At 41.5% G+C, this 13065-nt stretch overlaps 1 protein-coding gene across 1 annotated transcript in view; it reads left to right on the top strand.

Moving 5' to 3' along the window:
* The first annotated feature begins 8613 nt into the window (after nucleotides 1-8613).
* shc3 (SHC (Src homology 2 domain containing) transforming protein 3) overlaps nucleotides 8614-13065 on the top strand; it is a 61237-nt gene continuing 56785 nt past the window's right edge. Inside the window, exon 1 of the mRNA XM_067258108.1 lies at nucleotides 8614-9225. Coding sequence (XP_067114209.1) covers nucleotides 8614-9225 — 612 coding nt within the window. The remainder of the gene's footprint in view (nucleotides 9226-13065) is intronic.

Genomic DNA, 13065 nt, shown 5'->3' with positions numbered 1-13065 from the left:
ATCCGGTGCTGATCGACCGGGACTCGTCAGAGACTTGTGTTCCCAGCTTACATTTACATTTACATTTAGTCATTTAGCAGACGCTCTTATCCAGAGCGACTTACAGTAAGTACAGGGACATTCCCCCGAGGCAAGTAGGGTGAAGTACCTTGCCCAAGGACACAACGTCAGTTGGCATGACCGGGAATCAAACTGGCAACCTTCGGATTACTAGCCCGATTCCCTCACCACTCAGCCACCTGACTCCAGTTTAACGCACTGCTTCCTGTCAGACAGGAAGTCTGTGATCCACCTGCAGGTGGAATCAGGCACGTTAAGCTGGGAGAGCTTGTCCTGAAGCAGGGCGGGAATGATGGTATTGAAGGCAGAGCTGAAGTCCACAAACAGGATCCTGGCATAGAATGCTGGGGAGTCCAGGTGCTGTAGGGTGAAATGGAGGGCAATGTTAACTGCATCGTCCACAGACCTGTTGGCTCTGTAGGCAAACTGCAGAGGGTCCAGTAGAGGGTCTGTGATGGATTTAAGGTGTGCCAGCACCAGGCGCTCGAAAGACTTCATTACCACAGAGGTCAGGGCGATGGGTCTGTAGTCATTATGTCCTGTTGGCCTTGGGTTTTTGGGCACAGGGATGATGGTGGAGGACTTGAGACAGGCTCGCACATGGCATGTCTCAAGGGAGGTGTTAAAGATGTAGGTAAACACCGAAGACAGCTGGTCAGCGCAGTGCTTGAGGGTGGCTGGAGAGACAGAGTCCGGCCCAGTTGCTTTCCGGGAATTCTGCCTCTTGAAAAGTCTGTTAACTTCACCCTCCTGAATGGAGAGAGGCGTCACTGTAGAGGGGGGAGGCCTCCTGGGTGGGAAGGGGTAGTTCAGGACTGTCCAATTGTCTTTCAAATCTGCAGTAGAACTCATTCAGGTCGTTGGCCAGGCGGGAGTCGTTAGTGGAGTGGGTGGCTCTGGACTTGAAGTTGGTAATCTGCCTGAGCCCTCTCCAGACAGAAGCAGAGTCGTTTGCAGAGAATTGGTGTTTTAGTCTCTCCGTGTACAGTCATTTAGCCTCCCTCACAGCCTTGCTAAACCTGTTCTTCGACTCCTTGAAACTGTCTCTGTCCCCACTCCTACACACAGCCTCTTTCTCGGACCTCAACCTTCTGAGTTTAGCTGTAAACCAGGGTTTGTCGTTGTTGTAGCTCACCCTGGTGCGTGTTGGTATACAGCAGTCCTCACAGAAGCTGATGTATGATGTCACAGCCTCTGTGAGCTCATCATACATCAAACATAGCTCATCCTTCTTCTTTAACTAAGTATGAGTTGTTTGATGTTTCTGATTTCATTTCAGGTAAGGTTAGTAGCCTAAGTCGATATTTTTGACGCTTTGCTAACTATACAACTTTTATTTTCCTGTAACGAGTAGGTAATAGTCTCATAGCGTAGAGATAACCATTTACAGGAATAAATGTTTATAACAAAATTAAATATATCACATCCCAAATGCAGTAATGATGGACTCACCTGCCATTAGGCAAGCCTATTGTTTGTTGGTTAAAGGGGTCATTGATTGCGAAACCGATTTTACCTTGTCATAGTTGAATAACGACAGTTCGGTGGGTATAATGGACATACAGTGAACGTCAAAGTCCATTGAAACCTCTTTCCTATCTAAATCTCACAACTTTAAACTGCAGCTGCAAAACGATCGGTTTCGAAAAAGAGGAATTTGTTACGTCACAAATTCCGCATCACCTTTGTCACGCCCCCAAAATTACATACAGACCAGCCCTCTGGTGTTCTGGCCCAGGATCTCAGACACTAGTTTAGCTGCACGCTGCTCTGTTTACTTCCACGCGAACAACAAAGGGGAAAGTTTTAACGTTTTTAAAGGGTTGATTGACTGGGTTTTTGGGGGGTATTTCACACTGTTCCTTAAGGTCTCCGAATAGGGTATGTAACATTGGTTGGGCTGAAAATGGCACGGGTGCTGTTCTATGCCCCCTGATACATCCAGTGAAATTAGGGTTGGGTGGGGGGGGGGGAGAAGCCACCTCCCGGAAATGAGTCTCTGCAGGTTGGGATGTCTGAACATGCATCTTGATAGATCTTGTAGATTTACATGACAACACGGGTTATTTATTTGAATGAAACACAGTCAGGAACATGAAATAACGTTAGCCCCATTGCCAATAAACTAGGCAAAATCATCACACATTCTACTTATGCTCTTGCGTTAGCAAGCTAAACTAGTGTACATGCCTACAGTCTAGGTGTTTCCGCTATCTAGCTGTTCTTGCATTCCTTGCAAATCAGCGTTAATAAAAAGCAGATGAGCTACAGTCTAGCTAACATTGACTAGACGGGCAAGGCTGATGTTTGTCTAGCGTAGAAGATCCCTGTGCAGTTCGACCCTCGACACATTTGCACGAACCATTTAACCAAGGACGGTTTTAAAAACCTCGGACAATGTAAAGCAGGATTTGCTATGAAGCTGTAAAGGAGGTACGTTCCGACCTTACGTTCATCACAACCGCAAGCTGTAGTATGATTTTGTCGGTAACAGTTATTAGCAATGCTAACGTATCCTGTATATAGCACCTGCCTTTCTCCAGTTCTTTCAAATAGATCATCTAGACAGGCGTTAGCAATAGGCTAGACTGCTATTCTTTTTCTGGCAATTTTTTCGGAAGCTTCCCTTCTAATGCCGACTACAGCTAGTCTAGCTCTAGTCTTGCTAAGTAAGGTAGAGCTATGTATTGTGCGCAATCTTGCTGCGCACAATGCACTACTAGGCTATATAAACTCCCCTTAGACCACTATACAACAGTTGAGGGACGCAAGTTTGATATCACCTTTGGCAGGGACATCAATTGTTAATGCGAGCACGCACATTTTTTTCAGATTCATTTGGGAGCAAATAGTGTGTTTTTGAGCTTCATGTAATAATGTTTTTATGTTTTAGTCAAAATAAGATGATCTTTAGGTCTCATTTAGAAACTATCTCTAGTTTTGTAATGTTTTCTTAGCCTACCTCAATTCTGACTTGTGTGCCGCGTCCGACACCTGGACTTCTGTGTGCGTGCTGCAGTGGCTCTTCGGCCTGACATGGAATTCTGCATGCATCGGTTTGTGTTTTCGGTTAAACACTTTTACAAGCGTTGATAGGGATACTGTGTTTATTTTTTCCGGGATTATCACTCTAAATGAATGCACTGACTAATAAAGTAAATTGTTAAAACTCAAACCTTAGATTTGTCTGGGGCACAGCAGATTTATACTGGGGCACGTGCCCCAGTAAAAAGGGTCTAACGACGCCCATGGCTATGTTGATGTGTTTAGAAATGTATTTAGCCTTCTACCAATGCTAGATACAGGAGACATTAGCATTGCTAATAGGCTAACTGTTAGTTACTTACAGCTTGCGTTTGTGATGAGCATACGGTTGGAACAGCACCTCTTTTCAGCAACAGCGGCTTAGCAAATCCTTCTTTAAATTGTCCAAGGTTTTCATTCAAAAAGTCTTTGGTGAAATGGTTCGAGCAAATGAATAATTGAGTGTCGAACTTCACAGGGATCTCATAGAAAAACATCAGCCATGCCCGTCGAGTGTCTGGTTCCTTGGGAAGATTATGAAAAGTGTCAGCATTCCCAGTAGCCTGGAACACTGCATTTACGATGGTCCATTTTCAAGTTACATACCCTATTCGGAGACCTTAAGGAACAGTGTGAAATACCCCAAAAACCCAGTCAATGACCCCTTTAAGTGGGTCTAGTAAGATTGACCTGGAGCAAAACCTTAAAAAGTGTGTATATTGAACACTGACTGTAGTGGAAATCTGCACAGATTTTTCAACTGCTTAGTGCACCATAAGGTGGCCCTGAACCATCCTGAAGACTGCATCCAGCTAATTCCCCCATGCCATTCTGACATTTGTGAAGGCATGTGTGCAGGCATACTGTCATAGTGGTTTGCCACGCAAACACAATTCTCAGACTAGGTATGGCATTTGCTGGATCTGAGCTGTTAATTTCTATAGCCAGCCCCCTCACCCCTAGGCCCTAGTCTTTGAAACTATGGTTACTGTAAAAGTGCCTTTTTTAGGGAAATATCTTCCTTCCTGTTCACTTGTTTGTATGAGCAATCATGGTAAGGCTGAGTATATTTGCTATAGTGCGCAAATTATCGGTGGAATCCTCATACGTAGGATAGAATTGTATATTCAGGCTCATGGAAGGCTCAACACATCCCAAGTGACCACAAGATAAAAAAAATTCATTACTGCAATTTGTTATCATATTGGTCACATGTTAAAGGCATTCCCAGCTGTTCACTGTCTGTTGAGTAACTGTAAAAAAACTAAACTAAACAGACACGTTTTAAACGGTAAACCCTCTTGATTTAATTGATTGTACAGCCTTTTTCACAATCACAAAACAGTACAGAAATTTTAGGGTCTATTGGTTATCCACTGTATTATCTTATTCCTGTCTCTGTCTTAATAAACTAAGCAACTTAAGAGAGGACTTGACACAGTCACAATTATGAAGATTATCTTTCAAGGAACCCTCTCACACACACTTCTCTTTTTATAATTCTCCGTCCCTTTCTGTATCTTTGATCGGGTGGCTTTTGTATTAACATTTTCGGTTTGTTAAGTAAGTAAGTAAGACTTTATTTATATAGCACATTTCATACAAGAATTGTAGCTCAAGGTGCTTTACATAAAATCAATAAAAACAATAATACAAGTGATAAACAATTCAAACAAAAATAAAAATCCCAATAGGATCTCTGTTCAAGAGAGAAAACAACTTAAAAAGTAGGAAAACCCTTTTGAGATAAAATTACTTAAATGCTTCGGTAAAAAGGTAGGTTTTAAGCTGTCTTTTAAAAATGTCTAGAGTGTTTGCTTCCCTAATATTTATGGGTAATTTGTTCCATAGTTTTGGGGCGTAATTGACAAAGGCCAAATCACCAATCTTCTTATGACTGCTTCTGGTGACCTCTAATAGGCCTGCATTTGATGGTCGCAGTGTTCTAGCTGGTGTGTAGTTTATAAAGGAGTTAGCAATGTAGCTAGGTCCTTGTCCGTGTAGAGCTTTGTATGTGAGGAAAAGGACCTTAAAGTCAATTCTGAAGGTAACAGGGAGCCAGTGTAAAGTAGCTAGGACAGGACTAATGTGTTCTCTCCTTTTAGTTTTGGTTAATAATCTAGCTGCAGAATTTTGAATGAGCTGTAGTCTTTCAGTGGTTTTCTTGGGAAGACCAGTGAAAAGTGCATTACAGTAGTCCAGCCGGCTGGATATAAAAGCATGAATTAACTTCTCTGCATCATTTTGGTTTATGAATGGTCGTACCTTTGCTATATTCCTCAGGTGAAAGAAAGCTGTTTTGGTCACTTTATTAATGTGAGAGTTGAAATTCAAATCTGAGTCCAGGATTACACCGAGACTCGTCACCTCTGGTTTGACAGGGGGTTAAGCCTCCAAGATTCTTAATAAGCATCTCTCTTTTGGATTTGGGGCCACATAGTAGGACTTCGGTTTTGTCTTCATTTAATTTAAGAAAGTTATCATTCATCCATTTGTTTATTGCCAACAGGCAGTTGGTAATGGAATTGATGGCCGTTGCATCGTTGGGTTCAGTGGATATATATAGTTGTGTGTCATCTGCATAGCTATGGAAATCTATGTTATGTTCTCTGATTATGTCGCCGAGTGGTAACATATAAAGAGAAAAAAGTAATGGACCTAAGCAGCTTCCTTGAGCAACCCCGTAGCAGTTCTCATGTTTCTTGGACCTATGGTCACCTAAACTAAAATAAAACTTCCTTCCTGTGATATATGATTTCAGCCAGTTCAATACACTATCCGTGAACCCAATAAACTTTTCCAGTCTATTGATTAGGATGTCGTGATCAATTGTATCAAATGCTGCACTGAGATCTAACAGGATAAGGATAGAGACTTTATTTGCATCAGAGTTTAGTCTGAGGTCGCTAATTATTTTGGTGAGAGCAGTTTCAGTACTGTGATATTTCCTGAAACCTGACTGCGTTAACACAATTGTGCACAGTTAGTATGATGAGGAATACATTAGGAAGTCCATACCCAATACTATTCCATTCAACCTATTCTGTATATCCATACTTTTTGGTGTTTGATTACCGTCTCTGTGTCATTCAAATCTTTGTCTTTTAGGACATGCTTAAGTTGACTTCCCATAACCAAATACCTTTGGACTTAGTTGGAGATGCATATTATAAATGTATTATTAATTCGCATTAAAGTAGCACATCCAGTGCTGTTGTTTAGATACAGGTAAAACTTTATTTTTATATATGCAGAAGTTATGTTATCATATGCAAGGGCTTAATCCTGTAGGATATATAAATCAGCAAAACAACTAAAACCACTTGATCATTTTTGTGTCTCTGTATCAAGTCTTCACATTTTGAATGTGAAGACTTCTATAATATCTTATTTGTGATAATAACATGTTACTGTTTGACATATTAATGGAATGTGCAGCTGACCACCCATCATATGAATGTGGAAAAATAGCCTTCACTGACACATTTTTAAAAGACAGGGGTGTTGCATTTTTGCAAAAAGAAATCCCCAGTTGCATTCCGCCTGGTTACCATAATTTAATTATTTCACAATTTGCAGTCACATAAAACAGAATTATCAGAAAGCTGATGGAAAAAAAGGACCTGTTTTGTAGAAGTAGACAAGCTAAATAAATCAGCACCTGCATTTGGAATGGTCTCTTCCACTATTCTGCAAGCCTTCCCTGAATGAGTCATCCAGCTCTTCTCTTATTGGATAAGACCATTCCATCCCAAGGGATTGCCTTGCAGAGGCAGAAGGGCCTTGCTTCCATTCACAGAAACATTGGTATGCGAGCCTACAATTTCATTCACATAAAAGGCAAAATTATATTTGCCTCTTTTTATAACCAGATTTATGAAAGGTGCTTTTCATCTCTCTTTCTCTTTTTGCCTTTGTTTCTGAGGAGAAAGCAGACGTGCTTCCCTTTTTTTCTCTGTATCTGCCAGGCAAGAAGGAGAGATGTTGGGAGGGACTGCAGTGCGAAATCTGTAGCAGGATGAGAGGCAATGCTTATGAATGACTGTCAGTCCTACACGATCCTGGGGACATTTTACATGAATGGCTTTTGGCTTAATGCAGCCGTACAGAGGCTTTCACTGTTGTTTTGATGAGACTGTGTCTGGTTGCTGTTCTGTGCTGCTGCTGCTGTGTGTTCAGTCAACTGCATGTGACTCATGTTCACGTTGTGTTTTTGCGTTAAGTAATTATTCACTAAGATAATTCAGGACAACTAGCTTGGTTTCTGTGGAAAGCTGAGAAAGAGTACATCAGAGATGCGTGGTATGATTTATTTGTTTCATAATGGATGGAAATTAAGTTGAGGGACATTTGACAAACAGACTAAACCAGAGATCCATTGTTTGATGTTTGAATTGCTCATTATAAAATGTGAACTGTTAAAGCAGAACACATACATGTATTATCTAGGTACATTTCTGAAAAACAAGTCTAAATGAAGGGCCATGCATAGTTAAAAAAAAATATATCTCCAGCTGTTATAATGAAGATTCCTTTGTATTTAATATAAACATTTGTCATAATTCGCTTTTAATTTATTGACCAGAATTTACCATTTCATTGTTCCTAATTTAATAGCATGGTACTTTAACCAGTAATATCATGTAGGCACTGAATCAACCAAATCTGTTGTACTAAAGAGAAACAGAAATATGACAGATAGTAGGCTATGCTTATCCATTTTATTAATCCATCTAATAGATACATAAGACCATTTGATCCACTTTGAATTTCATTTTGCCGTTCATAGAAACATATATTGTAGATCTTAGTTGTGATAAAGACTTAATTAGATAATTATATGTTTATTATATTTTTAATCTGATTATTTTGCAGGGGTATTCTTTCCTGTTTCACACCGATGGCAGAATTTTTAAAAGAGTAGCATTCCTGTAGTGAAAAGGAAATATCAGTCTGGGAAATTTAAAATTGATTGGTTATAGTGGGAGGATTTTATTTCCAACAGGAAGTGATTTGCAGTGTTCAGTGAGCCTTTTGTTGTGAAGGTTTTCTCAGATCTGTGAGTCATGCTGTAGCTGGGAGCCGGCACGCAACAGTCAGAGAGCGTTTGCGCGCGCTCGCTTGCAGTGTCCTCCATCAACATACCTCACTCTTCTCTCTCTCTTTTTGTCTGGAGCTTGATCTCGATCCGGATCTCATCTTTGGAACCTAGCAAGAATCCTGGCTGCTTACGATACCTCTTTTTGTCTTTTTATCCATATTATGGCTTGGCTTTCTTTCAGTTTCTTTTCCACCAGTGGATTCTATTACTGCCTTGAATCCCCCTTACGACAGCCCCAGCGACAGCAGAAGAAGCAGGAGCAGCAGCCCACCTCTAGTGTATCTTCAACAGAATTATAGTCGCCCTGGCCTGTGATTGTTACTAGGCGTTTGCTGCGTCTCCACTATGTTGAAGGAGAGGCTAGCTGTTTGGGCGCTTCATCTGCCAGTGTGTTTGTAAGGGCAGGCAACAAGGAGAAGGAAAAGGGTATGCTTCACCGTACCAAATACAACCGCTTCAGGAATGAGTCAGTGACATCCGTAGATGAGCTTATCCACGACCTTTCCATGAACCCCAAGTTCTCGGCTGCCCCCACATCCTCTGCAGAGCCCCCCTACTCCCCCCAGGCTGAGGTGCTCTCCCCAACCACTACCGCCTCTGAACCCGAGGATGGAGGCACCACCCTCTGCACCTTCATCAACAAGGTGTCCAACCTGAAATTCACCAATTCAGGCAGCCTGCTGAACATCAAGGGCCTCCCATCTGCTGTCAAGGACCTGGCTGTGTCCAAGTTCCAGGGGGGTGGGGGTTCCAGCTCTGGTTCTGGCAACTCTGGCCACAGTGTGTCAGCAGCTGCCTCGGGTGGCAGTTTCCTCTGCAGCTCGGCTTTCTCTGGACCTCCCTGCTCCCAGTCCCATCAGGAGCCAGGCAACATGAGCAGCAGCGGGAAGAAGGGCAGGCTGGAGGAGCTCCAGCAGGGAGGGGAGGACTGGAACCCTGGGGGCAATGGTAGAGGTAATGGACTGGTGAACAAGCCCTCCAGAGGATGGCTACACTCTAGTGAGAAGATCTCTGGACCCGGCGTGACATACATTGTAAAGGTGGGTCTCCTTTCTGTTTATTTTTTCTTTCTTTCTCTCCCCATTTCTCTATTTTCCCCTCAATGACTGAACCAAGCTGCGTGAAAAAGAAGACACTGTAGTTCGGTGCCACATCGCGTCGTGCCCTTGTGTTGGTGTCGATATGCAAGGGCTTTAGGTGGAGAGGAGGAACCAGAAAATAGACATTGAATAATTCAGGAAACAGGGAAGGTCATCATCTGAAAAAAAGCCTGCAAGAGAGAGAAGCCTTTGATGGCATAACAAAAAAACAGCTCTCTAACATGCACCCAAGGCTTCCATTACAGTACAGTTAGCATAATTTCCAATTTGGCTCATTGCCTTCCTTGTTACATTGTGTCATCTTCCATATCTTGCCAAGGGTATATATAAAAAAAACACATTGTGTTTATTGAAAACTGATTGCAGCTTTGCCTCTTGTAGTGATAAAAGGCAATGTCTGACATGCAGTAAAAAGCTTGTCTCCATCTTGACTCAAAACCAGATCAATGCTATCCCCAACCAATAAAACATAGAAAAACTTGTAGGCTGAACCAAGTGATACACAACTGTAGTAACAATAAAATAGAATGACAATTTAATCATGGTGCGGTTGAAACTATCTGCAATGGAATGGAACCCAATGCAATCGTAATTTAATAGTAAAACATTGAACCACAACAAGCAGTTAACATTTCTTTCACACAGACACAGACAATCTGTCAGAGAATTTCTGTGAATGGGATTTTAGAGACACAAAAAATAATAATTTGTTTGTAATTTGTTTGTTCGTGTGTAATGTTGGGAAAGTAATGTATACAGTATTTACTGTAAAGCCTTCTGATGTAGCAGTTTACTGATATCACATAGGGGAAATAGGGCAGGTCCACAATCTTGTTACTCCATTAACAGTTTGGTTCTGGGGGGCTGAGTATGGTGCAACCCATTCAGTCAATACAGCGAAAGTGGTCACACAGAGAGGGTGGAAATGCATCTGTCCTTCAGCTTTCCTATGGCCTGTGTTTGTATCGAGTTCAGCGTGCAATTGTGCTTGCAGCACTTTTAATTAATGTGCTCACACCATGCACTATTAGTTTAAAGGGACAATGATTGACAGTGACAGCATTTTCTCTCACACTCATCCTACACAGTCCCACTGTTGCTGCCAAAGCCTAAATGCCTATTTCTCTTAAATTCCTATTTCTAATCTGACCTGCTGCACTTGATGAAGGACTGTGAGGTAGACTTGAAATGAAAGTGTACACATTCCTAAAGCTAATAAGCTATTGTTCTTTCATTTTGGGAAGCCGTTTTGGAACAATCGCAAATTCTGCACCATTGTTTATATTTTTCCATAGCGACCGTGTATGAGGTGTGTGAACCTACTGTCTGCAACACATAGATTACTAAAACCATTCATCATTTTCCATACTTCCTTTCTTTTTCCATAGAGATCCATGTTTCTCTCACTCTGACCGAGTGTTTGATTGTCTAAATGTGTACACACTCAAAGGACTATTCCCTCTGTCCATTATTGCCACAGAAGTGTTCCTAGTTAGATACTGGTCACTTAGCATACTGATTATTGATCAACCATCTCTGTAATCGCCATAGATTTGAAACTTGGATGCCATGATGATTCTGTGTTGAATCTACCATCTTACATTGAAGATGTGTTTGTCCACAATCCACTAAATGTGTAAATCATACAGCACAGTTTTGTGTGGTCTGGTCTGGGGTAAGACAAAGGGAGGGCCATAATCTTTAAATACAGATAAGAGATGTAAACACCACAAGAGAGGAACCCTGCGAAATGAGAAGATATTTGTCACTGACTGTATTGTGTGATAATCTGGGTTCTGGGTGAATGCACTTCAAAATTTGAATTAATTCAAATTTAAGATTAATTTGGACTGACAAAAAGTTATGTGTTGATTATGACATATCTTGCAATCTCTCAAGTTGATCTGTCCCTAATGTGTATAGGTATCCTTCTACTATTTATGGTATTCAGCTGGTTCACACTAGCCTGGTCCTAACCAGACTCTCGTACATTTAATTTGTACCGAGTTTGGCCTCGCTCCATTGACAAGCGTTGACTTCCTTGTAGGCGGTTACTCTGGTGAAGTTTAAAACTATTGGATCTGCCCAGAGCCACTCTGATCTGCCATAACCAATCGCTAGCGTTCGCCTTAGCCAATTCCTTCACCACTACTGTAACAGAGCTAGCTGCCGTAGCTGGAAAATCAAACTGTTCCCGAACCCCGTGGGGAGGAGGGCCACAACATCATGGCCACCAACAAAACTCAAACTTGTTCTTGCTCTGGCTTTAGCTTATGGATAGTCGGCATCGTTGCCACAACGGACCGAATGGCTTCGTTCGCATCTTTCTCCGCCGCCATTACGGAACTACAACACAAACTAGCGCACGACAGCCACTCCCTCTGTTCGCTGATTGGCCGGTAGAAAATTAACCGGAGACATCTGTCTTACTTACCTCATGGCCAGACCAAGTACAGAAGCAAAATCAAAATTGAGCGGAGGTACGTACGAGGGCAGAGCCAGGCTAGGTTCACACTTGATAGGCAAACAAATACACATTAAGTGTTTAGCGCTTTTATCAATCAAATACATAGTATGTTTTTTAACCATGGCACTGTAGTCCATCCATACTTGTCTGTTGGAGAAGTCTGAATGTTCTGCTCCTTTATACACTTTCAACTTTCAATAGTGTTTGCGAGTAAAGAAGACCTCATTAAGTAAAAATATTTTATCCAAAGTGCATATAAAAATAAAAGTACACCTTCACAGCTCTTTGTGATGGTGTGTCAATTTCTCTGTCTCGCACAAAGGCTAAATATATACAACATCCAGGGGTGTCTCAAATTCCTGTTGTTTGTCCTGTTTGGTTTCTGCCACATTCTGAGTCTGACTGAAGACAAGGGAAACTCATAATTTTTTTAAATAAGGACAAACTGTTCCCTGCTAGTGATATTAGTCAGAGGAGGTGCTGTACTGTATGTGGGTGGATGGATGGATGCTCTACAGCATGGGATACAGAGACAATCTTAAATTAGACCCGGCTGAACAAACAGGTGTGCATCGGTTCAAATTCAATTTACCAGACCACAAGTACAAAATCTGCTGTATCTAAGTTTGATGGAGCATGGCATGTAGGCATGGCCTGACATAGCCCACAGTATAGAGTTGCAGCAGGATTAGGACAAAGATGTCTTTCAAAGTCTGGCGTTCAATGCATGAGCCAGCCAAGTCATGCTTAGCTAACAAATATTATGCATATGTTGTTCAAACTTATTTCTATATTTGATTGCTTCCTTTTGTAATATAAATCTAAGGTAACACTTCATATTACAGGAGAGAGCTTTACTATAACCACATAAGAGTTGTGCTCAAAGGGGTGCTTGGTGGCACATAGAAAATTACAGTGTTTAATAACAGGCTGTTCCACAATGTAATATCATGTTAATTGGTAATAGAAGTAGTAAGTAATAAGTTGTTCATATTCTAACATTGGATATTACTAGTGCACAGTGCCCGTGATGCAGTTGGTGATTAAGATGTCAGTGAAACCATGATACAATTGGTGGCAAACACACAGATTCCTGGAGTTTTGGATAGATAGTGCAGTGCCCATGATGCAGCTTGTGATGACAGTCCTACTCAGTGGTTTTGGTACGTATATTTATCAGATCACAATTGAAATTCAAGTCATCTCTGAAGGACTTGTTCAACCTCCACATCTATTCTAGTCAAATTGCCAATGCTGTGGTAGCCTACATTCATGCATATTATTATTTAGCCTTCATTTGTCTGCTGTTTCCT

The sequence above is a fragment of the Osmerus mordax genome, chromosome 20, assembly GCF_038355195.1.
Source record: "Osmerus mordax isolate fOsmMor3 chromosome 20, fOsmMor3.pri, whole genome shotgun sequence".
Taxonomy (NCBI): Eukaryota; Metazoa; Chordata; class Actinopteri; order Osmeriformes; family Osmeridae; genus Osmerus; species Osmerus mordax.
The sequence above is the reverse complement of the archived record's forward strand: the minus strand, read 5'-3'. Positions and strand labels throughout refer to the sequence as shown.